The sequence below is a fragment of the Phyllopteryx taeniolatus genome, chromosome 13 (assembly GCF_024500385.1).
Source record: "Phyllopteryx taeniolatus isolate TA_2022b chromosome 13, UOR_Ptae_1.2, whole genome shotgun sequence".
Lineage (NCBI taxonomy): Eukaryota > Metazoa > Chordata > Actinopteri > Syngnathiformes > Syngnathidae > Phyllopteryx > Phyllopteryx taeniolatus.
In genome coordinates, this window is record NC_084514.1 from 13,120,324 (window position 1) to 13,145,436 (window position 25,113).

Consider the following 25,113-nt stretch of genomic DNA (forward strand, 5'->3'; position numbering starts at 1 on the left):
ACACTAGTTTTGGTGATGACGGATCGCAGTTTTGGGACAAATCAGCGTTAAGTTTTTTTTGCGTTCAGCGTTTTAGACTGTCGCTGCCTAATGGCAAATAATAAAACACCCGCAGGCTTCTTCGGCACAAGTGTAATCGAGAATGTGCGATACATAAGAGATTAGCTGTGATGAATGGGCCTGTTGATGACATCTGCCACAGTCCGCAAGGTCTGGACTGTCCTTGCGCAACCAGTCCCAGCACACGATGCATGAACAGAGAAGGCTGAGGTGTGGGGTTTCACTGCTGTAAAAAATTGCACTATATGCTGGTGCGGTGGGCCCTGGGTTCCATGTCATGACAATGTTCAGCCTCATGTGGCTGAAGTGTGCGACCATAGACATCCCTGCCCAATTCCCCAGACCTGAATCCAATCGAGCACCTCTGGGACATCATGTCTCGTTCCATCCGCTGCAGCCACGTTGCACCACAAACTATTGAGAGGTTGAGTGATGCCCTGATCCATGTTTGGGAGGAGATCCCTTGGAGGAACATCCGTCGTCTGCATTCCCAGATGTTGTGTCGCGTGCATGCAAGCACGTTACTGTACGACTGACTGAATGTATATATAAAAAATCTGTTTGATTGTTTCTTATGTAATATGCATTCTTATTTCGGTCAGCTGTAAGCTATTATCATTTAGAAATAATAGTTTAAAATTTTTTTTATTATTTTACCGTTTGTGCGAGTAATCTTTTGTTTTTTGTTTTTTTGGATTGAACTACTGCAGTGAATTAAGTTTTCCACAATATTCAAATTTATAGCGATGCACCTGAACTGGTACCATATGTTTTTACACTTAAAGTGTGAACTGACAGAATTGCTTTCACACACATTGTTGGATTACTACAAATAAAGTAACAACACTATTATTTGGAATGATTTAATGATTCCATGGCTGTTATGACATCCCCTATGCTGCTCACAACACCCAGGGTTCATATTTCTGATAGCTTGAGATGATATTGTCGATGTCCAATGACAAGCCGGTTAATCCACTTTAACAGGCTTTACGCTTTTCAACAGAATGCGAACATACCGTATTCCCAGCTAATTTCTCGGGAAATTGTAATTTCAGATTTTTTACACTATTATTCTGAATGGAATGTTACAGCAGAAGGACAAATATGTATGATGAGGCTGCACAATAGGATTCGTATTGACGTTTCGAAATGAGCATGCCAAGTTGAATAAAATGTCTTTGACATGTAAAGGTAGCACTGAAGAAGCAGACAATGGAAAAAACAACTGTTAGCGGGAATCTTTCATTTACAGTGTTAAGTCACAAGACGTCTACTGTATTTACATTAATCACACCTTCTTTGTCTCATGTACATAAATGTTCCCTTACAAAAGGATCTGGTATTTCAGGGTGCGGGGGACCCTGTTGATGACGAGGCGGCCGTCATAGCTGAGCGAGGCGAAGAGCCACGGATCGGCCGACGACCACTCAGCTGCGTACACGCTGTCTTCGTGCTCCTCGTAGGTGGACACCACGCTGTCTTTCAGAGGCTCCTTGCCCCTGCAACACATGCGCACATAGCAACAGGTTGAAGAAATCCAGGCCATACCTAACACAACATTGTCACGTGCAGTCCTGTTCATAATCCTCATCATTTCATAATGCGATAAATGATTTAGGTCCATGCAAATCGTGACAACCGGCTGCAATCTAAAGGGGTTGGAAAGTTAATTTTCAGTGCATGTTTGTGCACATAGGTAACATGTCCCATATTGTGAATAGGATTTTTTTTAATAATGAACGGATACCGTAATGTTTCGTGAATAATGCGCATTTTTCATCCAAAAAGTCAATAGTGCGCATTATACATAACAATTAGGCAAAACATTCATCTCAGTCAGCACCATATAATTTCTCCCCAATCCCGATTTTTAGATGAACAAAAGAGCCCTTCGCTGCAGCGCATGGCAACAGAGTGGAATTGACTGCCAACATCATTTATTCCAAAATAATGCATTCATGTCATGTGAACGTTTACTCCAAGAATTGAAAATGAGAGGCGGTAACTTCCTCCAATCCGATAAAGACTCAACACACGTGAATACTTTTGTGTCCTCTCTCATCTTGTTCGAGATGGCCGGGCGTCCCCACTCATCCACCATTTGACTGTTGTAACGAAATATCTGAACTAACTATTGTTCTGCTGTGGTTCGCAGCGCTATTCCCTTGTCCATCCTGTCCTTCTGTCTGTCTGGCCCCAAAAACCAAAACATTTTCGGTCCGGCTGCATTTTCAATAAACATAAAAAATCATTAAAAAATAAGCAGAGGGAGTATTTCAAACTCTGTTGCAGAGCAAAACTCTTCCAGCACAAAAGGCACACAGAGCCACCATTCTGTAAGGCCACGCAGCTGAACAGGACAGGTTAAAAAAAAAAAAAAAAAAGCCCATTTTTGGTTAATGACAGATGGATATTTCGGCCGATCCTTTAAGAGCTAGTGTTCATAATTAGTGGGGAGTAGGAGCATCACAGATTCAGTAACATGGCAGCTTTTTTGTGTTAACCTCTGCTAAGCACAAAGGTTTGTCTGTTTCGACTGCTTAACTCAAATATCTTTTGGCCTGATGGAATGCCTACACATGGAAATTGCTTGAATCCCATAATCATCCTCCATGTGTCAGATATTATGCTTTGCGTTATTATGTCTATCGTCACTCATGTTGTTTGAATGACATTAAGTTACGATGCAACCGACATTTGTGTGTAGATTCATCCTTAAGTCCATTCATCACTGTCAAGCCTTTTCCTGCATAGAAATGATTGCAGAAACAATGCTTACCGCGATGGGTTTGAACAAACACACAAACAAATACAGCACTCCATGATCAATCTTTTAAGATTTAAGATTGAACTTGGCACTCTGTTGTTTTGCTACTCTAGTTGATCACATACAATCGTTGTTTGACCCTGCTCGTTTAAAGTCGGACCAAAGTCATTTTCATGTTTTGTTTCTAATTTCTAATGACATACGTGCAAAGACGGAACAATTTAGGACTGAATCGTTGAGCTGTATCTTCAAATTGATTTCACAATCTCAGATGGCTGATTTGTTTTTGGTTTTTTGGGCGGGACTAAAACAAGGTTGCGCTCTGGTCACCAGGGAACACCACGAGTCGGCCCTCCCCCACTGCGAGTGACGTCTATGGCTATTATGGAATTACGAGTTACTTAGTAATAATAGCTTGACCTATTCTTCTACCCCCGCTACATCTTGCAGTAAGCCTACAACCCGAAACATCCATCTTCCTGAAGTATTTAACCACAGCGACCCGTTATTCAGCCGGTAGTTCCGTACGGACACTTGAGCACACAGCGTCCGAGCGAACGTATTCGATGGACGGGTGAAGGGCTTTCTCCTGCGCTTGTGGGCGGGGGCTTCCTTCTTGGCCATTTTTTTTACAGGATTTTAAAAACACTCTTCTGTGTGGTGTGTCAAATGTCCAATTCACAAGACATTATTTGGGCCTCTTTGGTCTTGAATGTCTCATGAATTGCACAAAACAAAAACAAAAACAACAACAACAACACTGACACATGTTGCTCTCACTTATCTTCCTGCGGGTTGTCCTCGCCCTCGCTGAGATCCTCATCATCCACCAAATGGCCGAACGGCTCTGAGGATATCGACACCATGTTGGAAAGGATGAGGCGGCTGTCACTGCTGGCTGTCAACACCAGCTGGTCGTGGCTGTGGTTATAGCGGACGCTCCACACCCTAATACAAAATGAGTACGCAGCATTTCACAAAGAACCAGGAAAGTGCCACAATGTATGGACAAAATGATTGGGACAGCAGGTCATACTCTATGAGAGAACCATGGTCGATATCTTTTCATACACATTTGATGATTGGGATTTCAAACTTTTTTCAACTCGCAACTTTGTGGTCATGGTATTATGTGGGAATCCACGGGCCAATTGCTTACACGCTGAAACCGGAGTGGAGAGAATGGGGCTTCTGCGGGCCAGGCAAGTTGCGAGGACAGAGATTGAAGTCCGAGGACATAACGATGATGTCGTGCATTAAAACAAGAAAAAAAAAAAATAAATAAAAAATATATATATATATATTTTTTTTTAAAAACTGTGTAGTTGTTAATATTAGCTAAGATGTTTGTATCCACATTTTTGAACAAATGCAAAATGTTTATCAAGACAATGTAGGAACAAAAATGAATTGGATGTATGTGCCCATCCTGTGTATCATTTTGTTTAAAACTTGGGACAGCATTCAAGAAAAACTGCCCAGCACCATTTGTCACAGTGCGCTGAAATGACCTAGAGCTAAGGGGAGAGTTGAAAAGAGTTTTGTCATAGGCGATATGGCATGACTTCTTCTTGTGACTAGCTTTGAGTCGGCCCTTAAATCCTTCAGAAGCTCGAACATTGCTTTTATGGCGTTTCAAATGCGGAAAAGAGCCATTCTCCCCTGCGCCTTCTCATCAAGGTGAAGCAAAGCATTGCCGTTTGCCACATGCCTTTCAGAGGCGGTATCACAATTCATCTCCGGTTTGCAAAATCACACTCCCGTTGCTTAATGACTCTATTTGCATATGCTCCTCCCACAACATGCAAAATGAACTATGCGGCAATTATGCGCGTTTGACAGATGCAATCCTAGATGTGCCAGGTTAGTAGTTCAGCGTCCACATCTGTTTGCGTAAGCAATCTAGTTTACACCCATTTTTGCATGTGCAAACATTTCCTAAATGAGACTATATATGTATTAAAGTATGAGATGATTGAGCAAATCTGTGCATCAAACAGTTGTACTGTCACAAAAATACAACAAAATAATGCAACTGCGCCAGTCGTGCTGTCATGAGCTATGCCTTGTAGTTCCTTTGCTTTGCGCCCCTCTCGCCCCTCTCGCCCCCTCTCTCTCTCGCTCTCTCTTCTCAGCAAACAGCACCACCTTGCCCGCGCACCTGTTGTCAATCAGCCTTCGTCATCACCTGCATTTAAGCTTGCCGGATCCGAGACTCCTCCGCCAGAGTATTAACGTTCATCCCTGGTACACCGGCTCTTCAACCGCACCGCCAAGCACATCCACCTGCTCACGCCACCCGCACGTTTCCTGTCTTGACGACCCGCCGTTACGCCTCAAAGGTCCAACTCCAAATTCCTTTGCAATAAACCGTTCTCCAGAAATTTCTCCAGGCTTCTCCTGTTTCTGGGTCCAGTTTAAATTCATACCATTGTACACGTGCTTTGATAAAGTCTCTCTAAAAATAGTATGAATAATATTGGAAGTGGGTGTGAAGACCACCCACAATAAGTACACTAATCTTTTAATTTGTGTAATTAATCAAGTAAAAATGCATGTACCCAACTGTACTCTGCAACATCATAAATGTAATCAATGAATGCATTTGAAATAATGGCCGGAGCACTGGAGAGTAGTTCAATCCACCCATGAAACTACAAGAGAGCCTTCGTAGCGCTGTCAAATGTTTACATGTTCCAGGAGCATTCCAGGAGAAAAGGCTCCCACCCCACATGTACAATTGTAAATTGAACCCTTTTAGTACTTGGCTTGTACCAGTTAGCAGGTAGCAAAAAGTCACTCTTTGTCTTTGTTAAACCCCGCTGCCAAATGAACTGAAAATATTATCATCTTCACCCAGTGAAACAAAGACAGACATCGTGTGGCCAAAGATAAAATTGCATTGCATTGTAAAAAGAAAAATGTCATAAAGAAAGAAATGAACTATGTCAGTCACCAGATTCATTTGTGCAAGAAAACGTAGTCATTGATACACAAAATGTTTTGGTTTTTTTGTATCTCAATTTGCACAAGCAAATATTTATAAACCTTTTTTTTTGTTATGGAATTGCCCCTTGAGATGAGCCATCTCATTTTAGACGCGGTCCAACACACAAATCCAATAAACACAGTCATGCAGAAAACGCACCAATCTCACAGTGGTGCTCAGAGCATAAAAATGTGTGTTTTCACTTGCCTATCAAGAACATTTGCTGCCTTACAGTTGAGCTCCCACATAATTATGACCATCATCATAATAACGTCGCTTTACCTGGTGTTTCCCTTGTCTCTCAATTATTTGTGTTACGTTGACAGTAGCTCAATCAAATCTTATTCATCTTTCTATCACTCAGGTTGTGTGTGCTTTTCCCTCCTTTGCTACTTTCTTCCTCTCTCTGTGCTTTTGTCTATCACTTCCTCCACCTCTGTCGGCCGGGGCGGGGCATGGCTCAAAGTGCAGTCCCTGGGATTGAAGCATGGATAGCCATGCTGTTGACAGAAAATCAGCTATGGCCATGCTATTCCCTAATATTCTCTAATCTGCTACCCTTACAGTACCCTTCGAAACCCAGATGTCCCTTCAGCATGTGCTACACTACATGTGGTAGTGCACACCTACACAAACAGCCGTGATATATTTAAACAATGGCAGACTGCTGCGGAAAAGGTAAAGTGGAATGAGTAGAAATATATGGGGTGGTAGAGTGCACACAGACACACAAATGCAAACACATGCCTATCACCTATCAGAAGTAGATGAAATCTGCAGCAAGCTGCAGCTATGGATGTGTTGGCCAAGTTCATCCTCCCTCTGAGAAGATGCAACATCTTTGTGTGTGTGTGTGCATGTGGCTTAATCAGGTAGGAGTGTTGTGCTGCTGGAGAAGCCTGGTTTAGAGCCAGACACACACACACACACACACACACACACAAACACATCTTTTAATCTTACACAGGAGAGGGTCTCTCTCTCTCTCTCTCTCACACACTGCTGCAGTACTCTTGTGTTTAGCTCTTGGCACTGCCTGCACCTTCATAGAGGAGAGGAGAAGCTGAAGCAGAACTGAGGCGCATTGGGCCGACAGTGCTTAAACCTTGACTGTCAAAAGGAGTAACTGCCTATTTAAAACGTAATTAGCGTATAACTACATTTTATTGCACCACAAGTACTTAAGGCATTCAATTATTTAGGAGATAAAGCCATTAATAAAATCAGAAACCAATCAACAGTGGCGCAGTGGTGTTTTCATTGTCTTCAGCATAGTTTTTGCATCGTCCACAAACAAGCAAAAAACAAAACAACAACAAAAAAAGACCCAAATAATTCAGCATGGTGCCTTTTTCCTCATTTGCATTTGCATTTCCATATCAATAGTGGTACGTTCAAGTTCGAACGGCCAAAAGATTTGGTGGAAAATTCAAACAATATTTGAATTTCAAACCATACACATATATCATACGAGCAGTCAGAGCAGCTCAGTAGACATGGGCTGTGTATTCTACTATGGTGAGTGACTAATTGACAAAGATCCCAAATAGCCAGTGCTAAATTGGGAACTACCGTAACAGATTGCACAAGCTGTTGATGGGTGTGTTGCTCGTGATCTACTAAGATTGCAATCTTTTACTAAGATCCCAGACAGCGGGGGTGAAATTGTGTGTTCACTCATTCCAAACCGATTGCATGCCCTGTTGGCAACAGGTGTAAAGGTAGTGGAGCCCACGGTATGTTAAAGAGGCTTTTGCCCTTTATGTAGATCTGAAGTGATGGAATTGGAAGTGTTAGTGGAAGAGCCAAACAAATATATTACTGGGTTATAGCTAGCAACCACAGCAACCAAAAGCCATGTTTTGTTTGATGATTTGATGGGGGGAAAAAAACAAAAACTTCAGCCAAATTGTTTTTTTTTTTTCAGGCCAAGCTTATCAAGACCATCAAAAACAACTTAGATCCAGTTCCCTATTGATTCTAGTGCAATGATATAGAAATGGCTTGATTTTGCACATCTTTAGTTCTTGTACTGATGCGTGATCTACACCAGTGGTACGAACATTACCAATAGGTACCTTATTAAGAAGTCAGTAATATGTTAAGCAGTAATTAGTATGTTTAGAGTCAGTGGATATGAAAATCGTTTGGACTACAGAACAACTTTTTGATGGGACACACTGTGACTAACCGTCTAACGCTAACCCTGGTTACACAGTTCAAGGACAAAACCCTTTTCGACGGACATTGGCACACACACACACCCAGACAGGCAGACACATGCACGCACACACATGCATGCATGGACACACACTAGTATACCTACCAATGTGAGTGCTCCTCCAGGGTTTTGATGGGCTCCTGGACATTACGGACATCCCAGAACTTAACCTTGCAGTCGTCTCCACAGCTGGCCAAATAATACTGCCTGTTCGGGTTGAAGTCCACGTCACGCACAAGCTGGCCGTGAGCGTTCTCGATACAGTAAATCTGACTGAGGAGAAGAGAGAAAGAGATACAGATTTAAGGAGGAAAGTTTTATGTAAATGGCAGAAGTTTGGGCAGGGTGACAGTTGAGACGGTAGGTTGAGGGAAAGTATTTCGAATAGGTGGAAGGAAAACCTTTGAAGAGCAATTACGAAAATCCATCCATCCATCCATCCATCCATTTTGTGAGCCGCTTCTCCTCACGAGGGTCGCGGGCGTGCCGGAGCCTATCCCGGCTATCATCGGGCAGGAGGCGGGGTCCACCCTGAACCGGTTGCCAGCCAATCGCAGGGCACATACAAACAAACAACCGTTCGCACTCACATTCACATTGTCAATGAACCTAGCATGCATGTTTTTGGGGATGTGGGAGGAAAGCGGAGCGCCCGGAGAAAACCCACGCAGGCACGGGGAGAACATGCAAACTCCACACAGGATTGAACCCCGCTCCTCAGAACTGTGAGGCAGACGCTCTAACCAGTTGCCCACCGTGCCGGCCAATCCCGAAAATGATAGGGAAAAAGTCGTGGAGTAGTTTGAAAGAACAACAACCAACAACAACAACAACAGAGAGAGAATGATTCACACTGTCCAGACGTTCCCAAGTGTGTGTCTGTCAGCCAAGGCCAGGCTCACTAAAGAAGCTGACATCCGGTGCTGCTGCTCTTATAAAAGCAACTCCACAGCTTTGAGTTCCTGCTCGTCTGAAGTTAATATCATGGACATGACAATGGAACTGGCAAGCTCTGCATTGTGCCTCCTTCCATCTTTTTGCTCAAATTTCTCCACCTCCAACTACATATTTTCCTGTGTTCAAGTCTTCTGTGCTACTAGAATGCAATATTTAAAATACACTTTTTGCCTTTCTCACTCTCTCTCTCCACTACACCTTTCCTTTGCATAGCTGAAAGAAATATATTAGATGGCAAAGGCAATTATCTCATCTACCCAGGAGCTGTACAGGTCTATGGATACAGATCTTTGCACAATGCACTCAGAGTGACCTAAGTATTCTTTTCATTTGCTGCCAAACTCTCAAATGGGCGCCTGCACGCATCATGCGCCGCCCACACCTTACTTGTTTTTCTTCAATCATGCGTAATGTTTGTATAATTGTGAGAAGTGCTAAATGCTTGCTGCATTTGCACCTTTGCACACATTTACAGCTGCAAATAAGCATTTAAAAAAAAAAATCTCATTTTCTTTTCTTTTCTCATTCAATTATATTTCACACGTCTTGGGACTCACTGGGCTAATCTGGGACCTTGAGTTTCAAATTTCGTGTCATATGAGGTGTAAACGTGTGTTGGTATGACAATTCAACTCTTTGAATCCTGGTGAGAGCGCAAGCAATAGTTTGGTCTTCTGGGTCCCGGAGTCACCTCGGCGACGTCTCCTCCAGTGAGATAGGGGTATAAGGGCTTATTACATCAACTTGTGTTCCACGGGCTTGCAGCTCCTGTTCCTCTTCCACTTACGAGCGTTTTGCGTCGCTGTTTATGCAATGGACTCGTTTCAAATGAACCATTCATCATTTCAGCAGTTCTTTCAAACTAGTGCTATCTCTTACATTAGTATATATTTTATACAGTAAGTGGATAGGAAGGCATCCTAAAAAACTCTAATTGACTGAGTGGGTGTAGTGCAGTTTCAGTTTTCTATATAAGACAAGGAATTTTTCACTGAAGATGAAGTAGATGCAATACAATAGCATTTTTCACAGCACCTTCCAAGAGCTGGCCGTCCGGCGCAATTGGGGGCGAAGAGCCTTGGCGAGAGAGGTAAAGAAGAACCCAAAGATCACTGTGGCTGAGCTCCAGAGGTGCAGTCGGGAGATGGGAGAAAGTTCTAGAAAGTCAAGCATCACTGCAGCCCTCCACCAGTCGGGACTTTATAGGAGAGTGGCCCCACGGAAGCCTCTCCTCAGTGCAAGACATGAAAGCCCGCATGGAGTTTGCAAAAAAAACACCTGAAAGACTCCAAGATGGTGAGAAATAAGAATCCCTGGTCTGATGAGACCAAATTAGAAATTGTTGGCCTTAATTCGTGGAGAAAACCGGGCACTGCTCATCACCTGTCCAATACAGTCCCAACAGTGAATGAAGCATGGTGCTGGCAGCGTCATGCTGTGGGGGTGTTTTTCAGCTGCAGGGTTAGGGAGACTGGTTGCAATCGAAGAAAAGATGAATGCGGCCAAGTACAGGGATATCCTGGACGAAAACCTTCTCCAGAGTGCTCAGAACCTCAGACTGGGTCGAAGGTTCACCTTCAAAAAAGACAACGACCCTAAAGCACACAGCTAAAATACCAAAGGAGTAGCTTCAGAACAACTCCGTGACAGTTTTTGAATGGTCCAGTCAGAGCCCTGACTTAAACCCAATTGAGCATCTCTGGAGAGACCTGAAATGGCTGCCCACCAATGTTCACCATCCAAACTGACAGAACTGGAGAGAATCTGCAAGGAGGAATGGCAGATGATCACCAAATCCAGGTGTGAAAAACTATTGCATCATTCCCATAAAGACTCATGGCTGTATTAGCTCAAAAGGGTGCTTGCTTCTACTAAATACTAAGCAAAGGGTCTGAATAATGGCTGTGTGATATTTCACTTTGTCCTTTTTAATAAATCAGCAAAAATCTCAACAATGAATTTTTTTTCTGTCAATATGGGGTACTGTGTATACATTAATGAGGAAAAAACAAACTTAAATGATTTTAACAAATGGCTGCGATATAACAAAGTGTGAAAAATTTCAGTGGGTCTGAAAACTTTCCGTACCCACGGTATATTGTTTTATGATAAAAGAAAAACAAATAAAATCTCACAAGAGAGAGTGATGATGTACTCCAACCCTTTTGAAACAGCTACTTCTTGGGTACTGATTCATGCAAAGGGCTACTAATATGATAATCACTTCTGAGGCTGCTTCAGGTTCAACAATATGCCCATTACAGGTTATTCATACTACGGCTGCAAATAATTATTTTCCTAATAGATTAAAATGACTGTTCTTTCTCCCCCCATAAAATTATTAGGATTCAGTTACTGGACCAGCTCGCTCCAGTCTTTTTCTGGAACTGTGTGAAGTACCATCCTGTTTCAAACGCTCCACCATCATCCCAGTCCTCAAGAAACCTGCAGTCTCAGGTCTGAATGACTACAGGGTGACATCTGTGGTCATGAAGTCCTTTGAACGCCTCGTGCTGGACCACCTCAAGAGCAGGACCCCCTGCAGTTTGCCTACCGAGCAAACAGGTCTGGATGACACAGTCAACATGGGACTGCACTTCATCTAGAACACCTTGACGGCGCAGGGACCTACTTGAGGCTCCTGTTCGTGGACTAGAGCTCTGCGTTCAATATAATCATCCCTGAACTCCTCTCCTCCAAGCTTCTCCAGTTCAGTGTCTCGCCTGCCATCTGCCAGTGGATTTACAGCTTCCTGATGGGCAGGACACAGTGGATTAGACTGGGGGACACCACCTCATCCACACGCACCATCAGCACCCAACGCACCCAGCTCTCAAACTCCTGAAGTTTGCAGACAACACCACAGTCTTCGGCTTCATCAAAGATGGTGACGAGTCTGCTTATCGACAGGAAGTGGAGCTGCTGGAGCTGCTTTGGTGTGGCCGACACAACCTGGAGCCGAACACGCACAAGACTGTAGAGATGATTGTGGACTTAAGGAGCCATCCTTCGCCATGGCTGCCCCTCACACTGTCCAACTGCCCTGTGTCAACTGTCGAGACCTTCAAGTTCCTGGGAATTAGTCTCTCAGGACCTGAAGTGGGAGACCAACATCAACGCCATCCTCAAAAAGGGGATGTACTTCCTGCGGCTTCTGTGGAAGCACGGCCAGCTGTTGAGGCATTTCTACACAGCAGTCTATCGAATCAGTCCTGTGTTCATCCATCACAGTCTGGTTCGGTGCTGCCACAAAACAGGACAAAGTCCAACTGCAACGGACAATCAAGGCTGTAAAATTGTCGGTATCCCTCTACCCACCTTTGAAGACTTGCATGCTGCCAAAACTAAGACAAGAGCATGCAAAATCCTGTGGGACCCTCCACATCCTGGTCACCACCTCTTTCAGGTCCTTCCCTCAGGTCGGCGCGATTGCTCAGTAGACATTCAAACAGCTTCTTCCCTCTTGCCATTAACTGCTTAAAACAGTTAACTTGCAATTCCATTGTAACATGCTGCCAATTTTGTCTTGAGATTGTTGTCACATCTCTGTCGGGACGCTTCGACATTATTTGTGCACTCACTGCAGTAGTCTCGTAACGCGGTACTATTTGCATATCTGCCGTTGACCAATACGGGCCACTCGTGTGCTTGAGAACTATCTGCACCACTTGCACAATTGTCACTGTTGCAGATTATCGCACTACTAGTCACTTTAAACTGCTTACATTTCTTGAAGACTGCACCATTTGCACAATTGTCACTGTACCTGATTATCAGTGATTTCAAACTGCTCTAAATTGCTGGAGGACTCGACATCATTTGCACAACTGTCATTGGATCAGCATGACCACATTACTGGTAACCTTTCATTGTTCAATGACAAGTCGTGTTTTTTCATGTTTTAATGTCTCAAAAGTATTTTTTCATACTAGAGCGGCTCCAACGACCAGAGACAAAATTTTTGCTCGTTTTTGACACACATTGCAAATAAAGATGATTCTGATTCTTGTTTGTTCTGTCACATGTCAGGAAATGTGGATCATTGTTTTCCAAAGTAAATGCAGATGCTTGCAAATGTCTTACTGAGATTTAAAAAAAAGCTGCCTGCCTTAATAGGGGTAGGCACCTTTGACTGGTGGGAGACTGAAATCTGAGGATTTTGACAATTTTAAGTTCAACGATGGCTCTAAACGATGAATCAATTATCAAAGTAGTTATCAATGAATTGATTGATTGATTGTTGCACCTCTATTTTAACATATGTCAGAGACTGAATTATATATGTACTACTGGAGAAGTCTTCAGCTCTTAGCTCTCTAAAAATGTGACCCATGAAAATTCTATTTGAATATCCCTGCCAGAGACCATTAAATATAGTATTATTAGTTAGAGGTGCATAGACCATGAAATGAATACTGAATTTAACTTCTTGGTGCAAGAGTCAGTTCAGGCCTACTAAAAAGTAATTGTTTACTTTTGCATTGTTGGCGCACAATGTCACTTATTTTCTCTTCCAGTATGGAAGTACGGTGCATGAAGGTCGCATGAAGGTTGTTTCAAGTGTTCAGTGAATATACTGCATACTTAACATACTTTTTAGGTGACTTTCTCTGCAGTATATTAAATAACAGCTGAATTAAACGGATGATGCTCACCACAGCTCTACTTCTCCCTTACATTCAGCATGGAAGAATAAAAGAAGCAACCCACCACAAGAAAAAACAAACTTTATATCTTCAAAACCATTTCCTCTTCAGGCTCCCCTAATAAAGCTCAGCTTGGCTGGGTTATGTTCAGCAGAGTGGAAAGCCTCAAGTGTTATGGCCCAGCTGGATGCCAACAGCAGATAGCCAGCTAACTCGTCACCCCTCTGATCACATTCGGCAATTAACATGCTAATTAAAAATCTCATTAAAATAAGGGAGGTATAAGAGAATGACCGGGGGCGAACTGCTGGGCTTCAATTAGGTCAAGACAGCAGCTTTTGTGTGTCAGTCTGTGGAACCTGACAAAATGTCAAAAACAAATCGAGGCTAGAATGAATAGACATTATCAATATATGAACTATGCAGCGCATGTCTGTAAATCAAGCATACACATAAACAGCGATCCCTGTCAAAAGCTCAGCTTTGTCATTTAGGTTTTTTAGGTGGAATACACACTGTGTATATTCCAAGCGTGCGATGTGTTCAAATTCTTCGGAATTTCTACGGTAGGTACCGGTATATATTGAATATTCAATGCATTGGAAAATGATTTGCAATTTACGCTCGAGTCAATGCAGTTCAATGTAGCAATGCAGGTGTTATGTATCAGGGTAACAAAAGAAAGCCTTTGAACACGGGGGTACATAGTAGCTTTAGTCACACACAAAGCATCCATCCGTCCATTATCCATACTGCTTCTCCTCACGAGGGTCGCGGGCATGCTGGAGCCTATCCCAGCTATCTTCGGGCGCGAGGCGGGGTACACCCTGAACTGGTCGCATGCAGAAAAAAAAAACCATGCAGGGTAGGTTATTTGAAGACTCTAAATTGCCCGTAGGTGTGAATGTGAGTGTGAGTTGTTTGTTTCTATGTGCCCTGCAATTGGCTGGCGACCAGTTCAGGGTGTACCACGCCTCTTGCCCGAAGATAGCTGGGATAGGCTCCGGCAGTGAAGATAAGTGGAACGGAAGATGAAAGAATTCATGAATGAAGAATAGTATCTCTCCCATATACGGACCCATTTTAAAAAAACATTTTGTTTTTTAAAATGGATTTCTGTTTTTTTAAAAGATGCTAAACAGAAAACATAAGAACTTCATTTGAACATGTACAATTTTCACTTTTCAATGTCTTTTTTTTTTTCTTTCTTAAATGCAGCTCTTCTTTTATTTAGCAAATGAAAGAATATTGAACAGTTGAGCTCAGGAGTTTGATTACCCTGAATATTTCAGATATGTACCATTCTTCAAAGAAAACATGAGCGATCTTCCAAAACAGATTTATTTTTAATGGGATTCAAATTAAACTACGCGGCATTTTAGAAAAGCAAACTCTGTAAACCAAACATAGCAATAAATAATATAACACACACACACAGAGAGAGAGAGAGAGAGAGAAATATTAATATTTAAGTTTTTGTGGAAATGGCTACACTAATGTTTGTCCTTCATATAACACGGCTGATGGATCCTTTGATGGGATGTCGTCCGGCTTGCTAGCGGGAGCTAACAAACTAAGGTATCTTTACTAATGCTCGTTAGCAAACTTTCGGGTCATGTAAACGTCATCAGTTCAGTTGTGGTTGACTGACACAAAAAACGTTTTTCTCTTTGCTTTTTTTTTTTTTTATTTCTGAAAGGGAGAATAATTGCTTGGCAAAACAATACAATTATCACTAATACCCAGTAGAGTGACAGTAGAGTCATTTCAAGTTTACTTTAACAATAGAAAATAGTCTAATGATGCTATTGGCTTATGTGTGCTGTCATTTCGTGACAGATGTGAGTGCGACTTATAACAAATCAGGGCAATTTGGAAAATCATGATGCTAATTTTAAACAAAGTACATCGGGTATCATGTTTTTAAACAGATCCGTGTACCGACGTCCCATTTTTTCGACAGTACATTTCAACACTATCAACAAAATCCTAAGAAAACAATGGGTGGTTGGATGCACTGAATATTCTAACCGCTCGGAGCAAGTCAGCAAGTCAGCTTCTCTTAATTGAGATCTATGCGCAGCTTTATATCTAAACTTTAAGATTCTATTAAATGTCAGGTGAGTCTGTCAGCCACAAAACAGCAGCAGTGTTCTATGTTTGAGCTGACTTTAAACTTAAAGTAACAATTTCATGTTTAATTTTGAAGCCGAGGCACATGATTTATTCACAGCGCACTCTCTCCTGTGGAAAAGCTGTGACCTGGGGCTCAAGGGTGGCTAGTGTTTAACCCGTTCCAGCGTGGAATGGGACGTGCCTGCCATGTGAAAAGGAAATGGAGCAGGAAATTGGGTTAGATTCGCCTTTTCCCTCTCCGGTGTCACTAAGCAATCCCCACTACACACACATGAACACAAAACAACACGCTCACACATCCACTCCCTAGGCTCCAGCTAATAGCGGAGAGACCTGGGACTGCGAGTGTGTGTTTGTATGAGTGTGGAGGATTATAGTCGTGTTCTGCCTAAGCCACCGAACACACTCAATCTACTGTCATTCAGCCAGCAAGGCTGAGTGTGTGTGATGGGGGTTGATGGGGGAACAGGGGACCTATTACACACACTGTTAGGTACGAGCAGATACAAAACAAAACTGGGGAAACACACTCACAAATACTGTTGTGTGTAAATGCGGACAATACAAAAGTAGAGCAGCAAAAACACTCACAAAACTGTTTTTCCATCAAATCAGAGAAAATGACACTGGATTTCATTATTTATTTAGAAACCCTTAGCTCAAGGAACTCAACTCTCAACTATTCAAACTTTCATATGGTGTGCCTTTTCCAAAACACAGGACAGTTCCCACAATGTGACTGGGTAAACAAAACCGGCAGAATACCTGGTACTCACAACCTCCTACTGGCTTAGTCTAGCCGATAAATCTCTCTGCTGAGGGAATCGACTGGAACAGACGGTCATAGTCACACACACACACGCACACGCAGTCTCTGTTTCTATGACAACTGCTATGAAAGGATGGGGAGAAGGAAAAGAAAAATCGAACGAAGAGAGCAATCATTTCATTCCTGTTCGAAATTAAAGCCTGGCTGTGAGATTGGGCTGGCAGACAAGGATGAGAGAGTGGCAGGTTACATCAGATGAGAAAGAGCAACATTTATTCAAATGTAAAAAGTTCAACAACAAACCTCTTTTGGATTGTTAACGTCACATGGGTTTACAATCTAACTGCCTGAGAAGAAATAAAAGACAATTGATAGCGTAATCTTATAGCTCCCAGATTGAACGTTGTCTTAACCCGATTCTCCTGAAGTTTGCAGATGACACCACTGTCATCGGCCTCATCAAAGACGGTGACGAGTCTGCATATCGACAGGAAGTGGAGTGGCTGCAGCTGACACAACCTGGAGCTGAAGACTGTAGAGATGATCGTGGACTTCAGGAGGCATCCTTCACCACAGCTGGACCTCACGCTGTCCAGCTGCCTTGTGTCAACCGTCGAGACCTTCAAGTTCCTGGGAATTACAGTCTCTCGGGACCTGAAGTGGGCGATCAACATCAACTCCGTCCTCAAAAAGGCCCAGCAGAGGATGTACTTCCTGCGGCTTCTGAGGAAGCACGGCCTGCCACAGGAGCTGCTGAGGCAGTTCTACACAGCAGTCATCAAATCAGTTCTGTGTTCTTCCATCACAGTCTGGTTTGGTGCTGCTACAAAAAAGGACAAACTCCGACTGCAACGGAAAATCAAAACTACTGAAAAGGTTGTCAGTACCCCACTACCTCCCCTTGAGGTCTTGCACGCTGCCAGAACTAAGACAAGAGCGTGCAAAATCCTCTCGGACCCTCCACATCCCGGTCACCGGCTCTTCCTGCTCCTTCCCTCAGGTAGGCGCTACCGATCAATGCAAACTAGAACTAGCAGACATTCCAACAGCTTCTTCCCTCTTGCCATCAACTTCTGGAACAGCTAACCTACAATTCCATTGCAACGTGCTGCCAATTTTGTTTGTCTTGAGTTTGTTGGCACATTTCTGTGGGTCCAATTATACAGTACTCCTGCACTCACCGTAGTCGTCTCGCCACGCTGCACTATTTGCATATCTGTTGTTGACCGATACTGGCCACTCATGCCAGAGTAGCATCTGCACCACTTGCACACTGACTGAGGAGTATCTGCAACATTTGCACAATCGACATTGCCCCAGACTATCGCACTACTCGTCACTTTAAACCGCATCCACTCCTTGAAGTCTCGGCGCCCTTTGCACCACGGTCATTGCGCCGGACTATTGCTATATTAGTCATTCAAACCGCACTAAGTGCTAGAGGACTCGGCCTCTTTTTGCACAATTGTCAAAAAACAAAAATTGTACCGGCATTACCAGATAACTAACAACCATTTTTTTTTTCTCAATGTCTTTGTGTCTCCAAAGCGTTCTCTGTCAATTGACTGTCTGTTGTCGTACTCGAGCGGCTCCAACTACCGGAGACAAATTCCTTGTGTGTTTTTTGGACAGACTTGGCAAAATAAAGATGATTCTGATTCTTTTGAAACCATTTGTGTTCTCCGTCATGTGTGTTTTTAAAGTTCTAAATTGGGGGTCGATTATCCCACAGACATTCACCAGTTACAGATGCACTGGTTGTTTGGGTTCTCCAATGTGTCTTTGCATCAATGGCTGCACTGAACAAGTACACAAAATGGTACTAATGAGTTTGGATGATTGGCATTAGGTTTTAACAAGCTGTGACAATTAGTGTGAAACTGGATTTTATATCCATGCACACTTTTGGATAATTAATCTTGATGTTGCCACAAGGTTGTGTTCTCTGATTTATTTGTTTGGTAACAATTTGTGGGTTGTTGCATTGAGAACCAATCTGTTACATTTGAAAACTTGATGGGTGCTTATGATAAAAGCTTGTTTCTTATGCTATTGTAAGTGAAAATACACAGAAAATCCCCAAAAATGCTGGGCAGCCCAAAAATTGAATTGCTACATCAGTAGCTTTTTTGTTATTATTTGGAACAGCTTGAGCAAAATAGTTTTTTGGGGTATGTTAAATACATGTGTGGCACGGTGGAGGACTGGTTAGAGCGTCTGCCTCACAGTTCTGAGGGGCGGGGTTCAATCCCCGGCCCCGCCTGTGTGGAGTTTGCATGTTCTCCCCGTGCCTGCGTGGCTTTTCTCCGGTTTCCTCCCACATCCCAAAAACATGCATGCATTGGAGACTCTAAATTGCCCGTAGGCGTGAATGTGAGTGCGAATGGTTGTTTGTTTATATGTATGTGCCCCGCGATTGGCTGGCAACCAGTTCTGGGTGGACCCCGCCTCCTGCCCGATGACAGCTGGGATGACCCGCGTGAGGAGAAGCGCGACAGAAAATGGACGGATGGTTGGATGAAATACATGTTTAGGGGGAGGGAAGACTACAGTCTGCACTTGTCAGTCGCAGGTCCATTGTGAATAACATATTAAGTGGGAATTGCTGCACTACACCACCAATGTCTTCAATGCTAAACTCGTTAATTTTTATTCTATGGTCTGCCTAAATTCATAAATACAAGTCTCTAAATATATGACTAATAAAAGTTTAGCTATAATTGATTTGACTGCAGCATGGTTCAAAAGGTCACTCTCAAATGAAGTATAACATATGGATAAGTACATTTGAAAACAGAGGTGATCTTTTGCATAATAGTCTATTTTTGAATAGAAATGTGATAAAACAAAATATTTTGGGATAATGGTGCTGTATTTGCTAATAATATATTATGCACAAAGGTTTATCTTGGGTCCAGGCATGTGGAGGTACTGTGAGATTTAGCGAAGAGGAGGAATAAAAAGGATGATTTGGTTGGTGAGGTGCATTGTGGACATGCAGCAGTTTTGTCTGTCTGGAAGAGTTTTGATGCACTCTATTTCCATGGGAGGTGTACAGAGGCCCTCCTTCACTGCAGCATTCTACTGCTTTCCGTATGCACCCTGGAGTGGATACTGTCGCTGCAGGTCTACGGCATGCAACTCTGTGTAGAGATATCTTTGAGTTTGAAGCTTCGTGAAAAAGGTTGCGTAAAATTTAGGATCTATTTCACAAGTCATTACAGTCGGAGACACCAATGCACAATGTGAAATTGGTTGATCATCCATTTACTGAAAGTTCACAATGTGCAATTGAACATACATTGAATCTTGGCTACGACTGTCTGAATTTCGGGCTCGAAATGCAGTGGCACTGCATCATCAGTGTACGTCCACCTCGGGTTATTGTCAAGGGTACCGTGAGTAATTTAATCCCTGCCATGGGGTTGTTTATGTTTGTTGAAAAGAAAAGAAAGAGGAACGTGATCGGCCGCCGAGTTATAAACCAAGGTGCAGGTGAGTCATCTTTAGCCAGCTATGAAAATGTACAATGCCCCTTTACTTAAGGAGATATTTCACCACAATTCAAAAAATGTTCTGAGGAGGGGAACAAGTTGCACACCGCATCCACTCCTTGAAGTCTCAGTGCCCTTTGCACAATGGTCATTGCACCGGACTATTGCGATATTAGCCATTCGAACTGAGGACTCTGCATCTTTTTGCACAATTGTTGTTTGTTGTTGTTTTTTGTCGATGTCTTTCTGTCTCCAAAGTGTTCTGTAAATTGACTCTCTGTCTGTCGAACTCGAGCGGCTCCAACTACCGGAGACAAATTCCTTGTGTGTTTTGGACATACTTGGCAAATAAAGATGATTCTGATTCTGATTCTGATTCTGATTCTGATTCTGATGAGTCCGGGCTATCATTCCAATAATTTGGGGGAAGCCAGCAACCACATGAATGTCATGTTTTGTTTGCTTTAACCCCTTTGAGTCCTTGGGAATTGGATGCATCAGCCCATTTTGCATGTTTGCACCGCTTCTTCTTTGGTTTTCACTACTTATTCTTCGGGGCCGGCGGACTAGGCATCGAAACTGGGAACCCAAATTTGTAAATATGAACGATTCTGGGAGAACCGGAACGTTAGTCGCGGTTCTCGATTCTCGATGGCCAACCCTACACATTTAACAGTATTAACATTTTTTAGAGAGTACTAAAAATAACAAAAATGGACCGGGGGGGGGGGGTTTATATGAAATGCAATGCACAACGTACAAAACAGATTAACAGAAAGTGACTTTTGTGAAAATACTAACATATAAAATGTGCTCTCTTTGCTCCTCCCTCTCTCTGTGTGTCCTAATAGGAGTTACAAGGTTAAATGACATCCAGTCAGTGAGCTTGTCAGTATCACCTTGGTTTATTATATTAACTAATTAACAATCGCTAGCCCCTGTCATTCCAGTTCAAACAGAGGACAGTGTTGCTGTCTCTGACACTGAAACATTTGACAGAAATGTCAACTAACTCCTACCTAACAACATACACAGATGAGCAACGGTAATGCTAATTGTGTGTTGGTATTGAGTGGTAGATGTTAGGAAATCTTTCCCGTACAGTACCCTGGTTAAAGCCGGCTACTTACACTGTGACAGTATTACTGCGAATTGCTCTGTGCAGATAGTGTGTTCAGAGCCCGGTCACCTTTTTTCTGCTGTATCTTTTTTTTGCTAAAATATTCCATCTCAATCAAGTACTGTATGGTTATACACTTTTCTCATTTGTTTTAAAAGGACACAAAACTGAACGGGGTACTGAGATTCAACTGGAGGTGCTCGAGCACCCGCCAAAATGGGCTCGAAACGCCTATCGTACGACGGAATGAACATTTGTCAGACACCTGTTGTTGCACGTGCAAACCTTCTAGTAAACCAGGCAGGCCCTTCGCGTTGTCCTGCAATCAATGTCAAAACGAGTTCACTTGGGGCCCTCGGAAGGCGCTACAGGATTGAACGGAAGCGGCCATGTTTTAATGAGCACACTCACATCCCTTTCATTGGAAGACTTCAAATTGAGCTGATTGCTGCTACTTTTGAATAAACATAAAAAAGTACGACAGAACTGAACATGCACGTAAGCCAAAACTTACCATTTAACTGACTTACACTGGTTGCAAAATGTAAATGAAATCTTAGCTATATACGTCACTTTACCTGACTATTTCTTTCAAAGCATGAAAACGCTTTTGTACTAGAATAATACAACAAAAACAGCCATAAAGCAGCTGTGGCCAACCCGCTTTTGGCCAAAAGAGACCTTTGGCCACTTTTTCAAGTTCTAAATCATTCCGGTGAACATCCAATATTTGAATAAGGCACCTTCATGAGAGACTGAGACCAACACAGACATAGTACAGGTTCAACATTCAACTAACACACTAGCATTTGAGAAAGAAAAACCCAACATGATTGCACACTTGGGCAGGAAAAAAAATGTTGGGTTCTAAATAATGTACAATGAAAATGAAAGTCAAGGAACAACTTGAAAATGTGTCACATCTTTCCATTCACATCTTTCTCGCTTTTCTATCCCCAATATACAAATGCGGTGTTCCATAATTTACGTAAAGTTGCATATTACATCCGTACAAACTAGAACAGAATCCATGTATGTTTTATCAGTAGCGTGATCTTTATTTTTCAAGTATTATGCAGCACATGTTGTACTACAGGGAGCTGCTAATGTCGGGCGTTTCTCCAAGAGTTGCCATGTTAGAGCTGACAGAACCGGTGACAAATCCCAAGATTTGGAGAGGAATAGTTTGTACTTTTTAATGGGAAAACGAATGTCGACATAGGCGGCACGGTGCGAGACCGGTTAGCACACCTGCCTCACAGTTCTGTGTGGAGTTTGCATGTTCTCCCCGTGCCTGCGTGGCTTTTCTCCGGGCACTCCGCTTTCCTCCCGCATCCCAAAAACATGCATTCATTGAAGACTCTAAATTGCCCGTAGGTGTGAATGCTTGTTCGTTTCTATGTGCCCTGCGATTGGCTGGCAACCAGTTCAGGGTGTACCCCGCCTCTCGCCCGAAGGTAGCTGGGATGGGCTCCAGCACGCCTGCGAGCCGAGTGAGGAGAAGCGGAACGGAAGATGAATGAATGAATGTCTGCGTACATTTCGTAAGGTCTATTTGGAAGCACGGCTGACGAACACATTACAATCAAAAAACTGTAAAATGTCGATGGCATTCACAGAGTTCAACAAAACGAATCAGTTTTGTTGCAACACCTGCAACTTGATCAAAAAATCAAGTGTAACCGGAAAACATCAGCATGAGAATGACGATGTAATAATAGTACAGCTAATAATGTGTATATTTACAGTTGAAACCAGAGGTTTACATACACTATGTACAGAAGTGGGTCGTAACACGCTTACATTTACTCAAGTCAAATTTGGGATAAATTGTATTTGTCAGAGTAATTTGAATGCGCCATACTTTTTACTTTTACTTGAGTATTTATGTTAAGAAGAATCGATACTTTTACTCCGTTACAATGGTCGACATGCCGCTTGCTACTTTTATTTGTCCATTTTTTGTGTGTTTGTTAAGCCGTTTGGAAGTATGCTTCTGGTCATTGTCCATTTGGAAGACCCATTTGTAGCCAAGCTTTAACTTCCTGGCTTGTGTCTTGAGATCTTGCTTCAGTATTTCCACATAATGTTCTTTCCTCATGATGCCATCCACTTTGTGAAGTGCAAAATAACCCCACGAAATGATGCTGCCGTCCCCATATTTTACCAATGGGATGGTGTTCTCAGGCTTGCAAGCTTTCCCCGTTTTGTTGCTCATTATGGCCAAACGGTTACATTTTTGTTTTGTCAGACCACAGGGTATGTTTCAAAAACTTCAGGTCATGGTCCTTGTGTGCATTATCAAACTGTAATCTCGATTTCTAAGGTTTCTAATGACTTCTTCCTGACATAGTGGCCTTTCAGTCCACGTTGGTACAGTACTCGTTTTACTGTGGATAATAACACCCTATTAACTGCTTCGCTTGAGCCAGCGTCTTCGTAAGGTCATTCGCTTTTGTTCTCGGGTTGATATAAACATTTCGGATCAAAGCACGTTCCTCTCTGGGACACAGAACCAGTCTCCTTCCTGAGCGGTATGACGGCTGGACAATGCTCTGGTGTTTATACTTACATATAATTAATAGAAGAACATTCACCTTCAGGCATCTGGAAATTGCACCCACGGATGAACCAGACTTGTGCAAGTCCACAATTTTCTTCATGATATGTTGGCTGATTTCTTTTGACTTTCCCATGATGTTACACAAAGAAGCAGTGTTTCCATTGTACCTTCAAATACATCCACTCGTGTGTCTCTAATTAACTCTCGAATTAATGTTGTCAAGAAACCAATCGGAAGCTCCCAAAGATAAATGGGAGAGAGTTGCCTCAGGAAGGGCATGCTGCTTCAAACTTTGCCAAATAAATATGAGCGTTCATCCAAAGAATTCCATACCGGATCGGTCGTGGCCCGGGTTCACAACGTCTGCCGCCGGCGCTGTTAACCTACAGGACGCCGGTGGAGATTCAGCTACTGTGGGTGGAAGACGAAGGAGAGGTGGAAAGCGTGTTCTTTGGCAGAAAGAAACGAAGAAAGCACAGAGCCTAGAACTGAATGTGGGGACTTTGAATGTTGGGAATATGACAAGAAAAGCTTGGGATTTGGTTGACATGATGATTATAAAAAAAGGGAGATATATTGTGTGTACAGGAGAGCAGGTGGAAAGGGAATAGGGCTAGAAGTTTACGGGCAGGGTTGAAATGATTTTACTGTGGTGTAGATGGGAAGAAAAAATGGAGGAGGGGTTGTTTTAAAGGAAGAGTTAGCCAAGAATGTCTTGTAGGTAAAAAGATTATCAGATCGAGTGATGAGGCTGAAACTTGAAATTGAAGGTGTTATGTATGATGTGATTCATGGCGATGCCCCACATGTAGGATGTAACCTAGAGGTGCAAAGAGATATTCTGGAAGGAGCTGGACGTTCTGAGCATCCCAGACAGAGAGAGAGAGAGAGTCGTGATTGGTGCAGATTTTTTGCGAAGGAAACAGGGGTGATGAAGAAGTGAAAGGTAAATTCGGCATCCAGGAAAGGAACATCGAGGGACAGATTGCAAAAAGGATGGAAATGGCTGTAGTGAACACGTTTTTTTTTTTTTTTTAGAAGAGTCAGGAACATAGGGTGGCCTACAAGGGAGGAGGGAGAAGCATGCAGGTGGATTACATCAGACCATGTAATCTGAAGGAGGTTACTGACTGTATGGTAGTGGTAGGGGAGAGTGTAACTAGACAGCACAGGATGGTGGTGTGTAAGATGACTTTGGCAGTGGGGCGGAAGATTAAGAAGACAAAGGCAGAGCGGAGGAACCATGTAGTGGAAGGTGAGAAAGGAAGAGTGTGGTGCGGCTTTTCGGGAAGAGGTGAGACAGGCTCTCGGTGGACAGGAGGAGCTTCCAGAAGACTGGACCACTACAGCCGAGGTGATCAGAACGACAGGCAGGAAGAGTACTAGGT

The 25,113-nt window shown here is 42.9% G+C and overlaps 1 protein-coding gene across 2 annotated transcripts in view; it reads right to left on the minus strand.

The window, feature by feature from the left end:
- Positions 1-909: 909 nt before the first annotated feature.
- Positions 910-25,113, minus strand: part of eipr1 (EARP complex and GARP complex interacting protein 1) — a 56,955-nt gene continuing 32,751 nt past the window's right edge. Inside the window, exons 7-9 of one of the 2 annotated variants that reach the window (XM_061795831.1) lie at positions 8,146-8,313; positions 3,611-3,778; positions 910-1,562 (exon numbers count right to left, since the gene is read on the minus strand). In XM_061795831.1, the coding sequence (XP_061651815.1) occupies positions 1,388-1,562; positions 3,611-3,778; positions 8,146-8,313 (511 nt within the window). In that variant the 3' untranslated portion in view covers positions 910-1,387. The remainder of the gene's footprint in view (positions 1,563-3,610; positions 3,779-8,145; positions 8,314-25,113) is intronic. The other variant, XM_061795832.1, reaches the window with a different exon arrangement.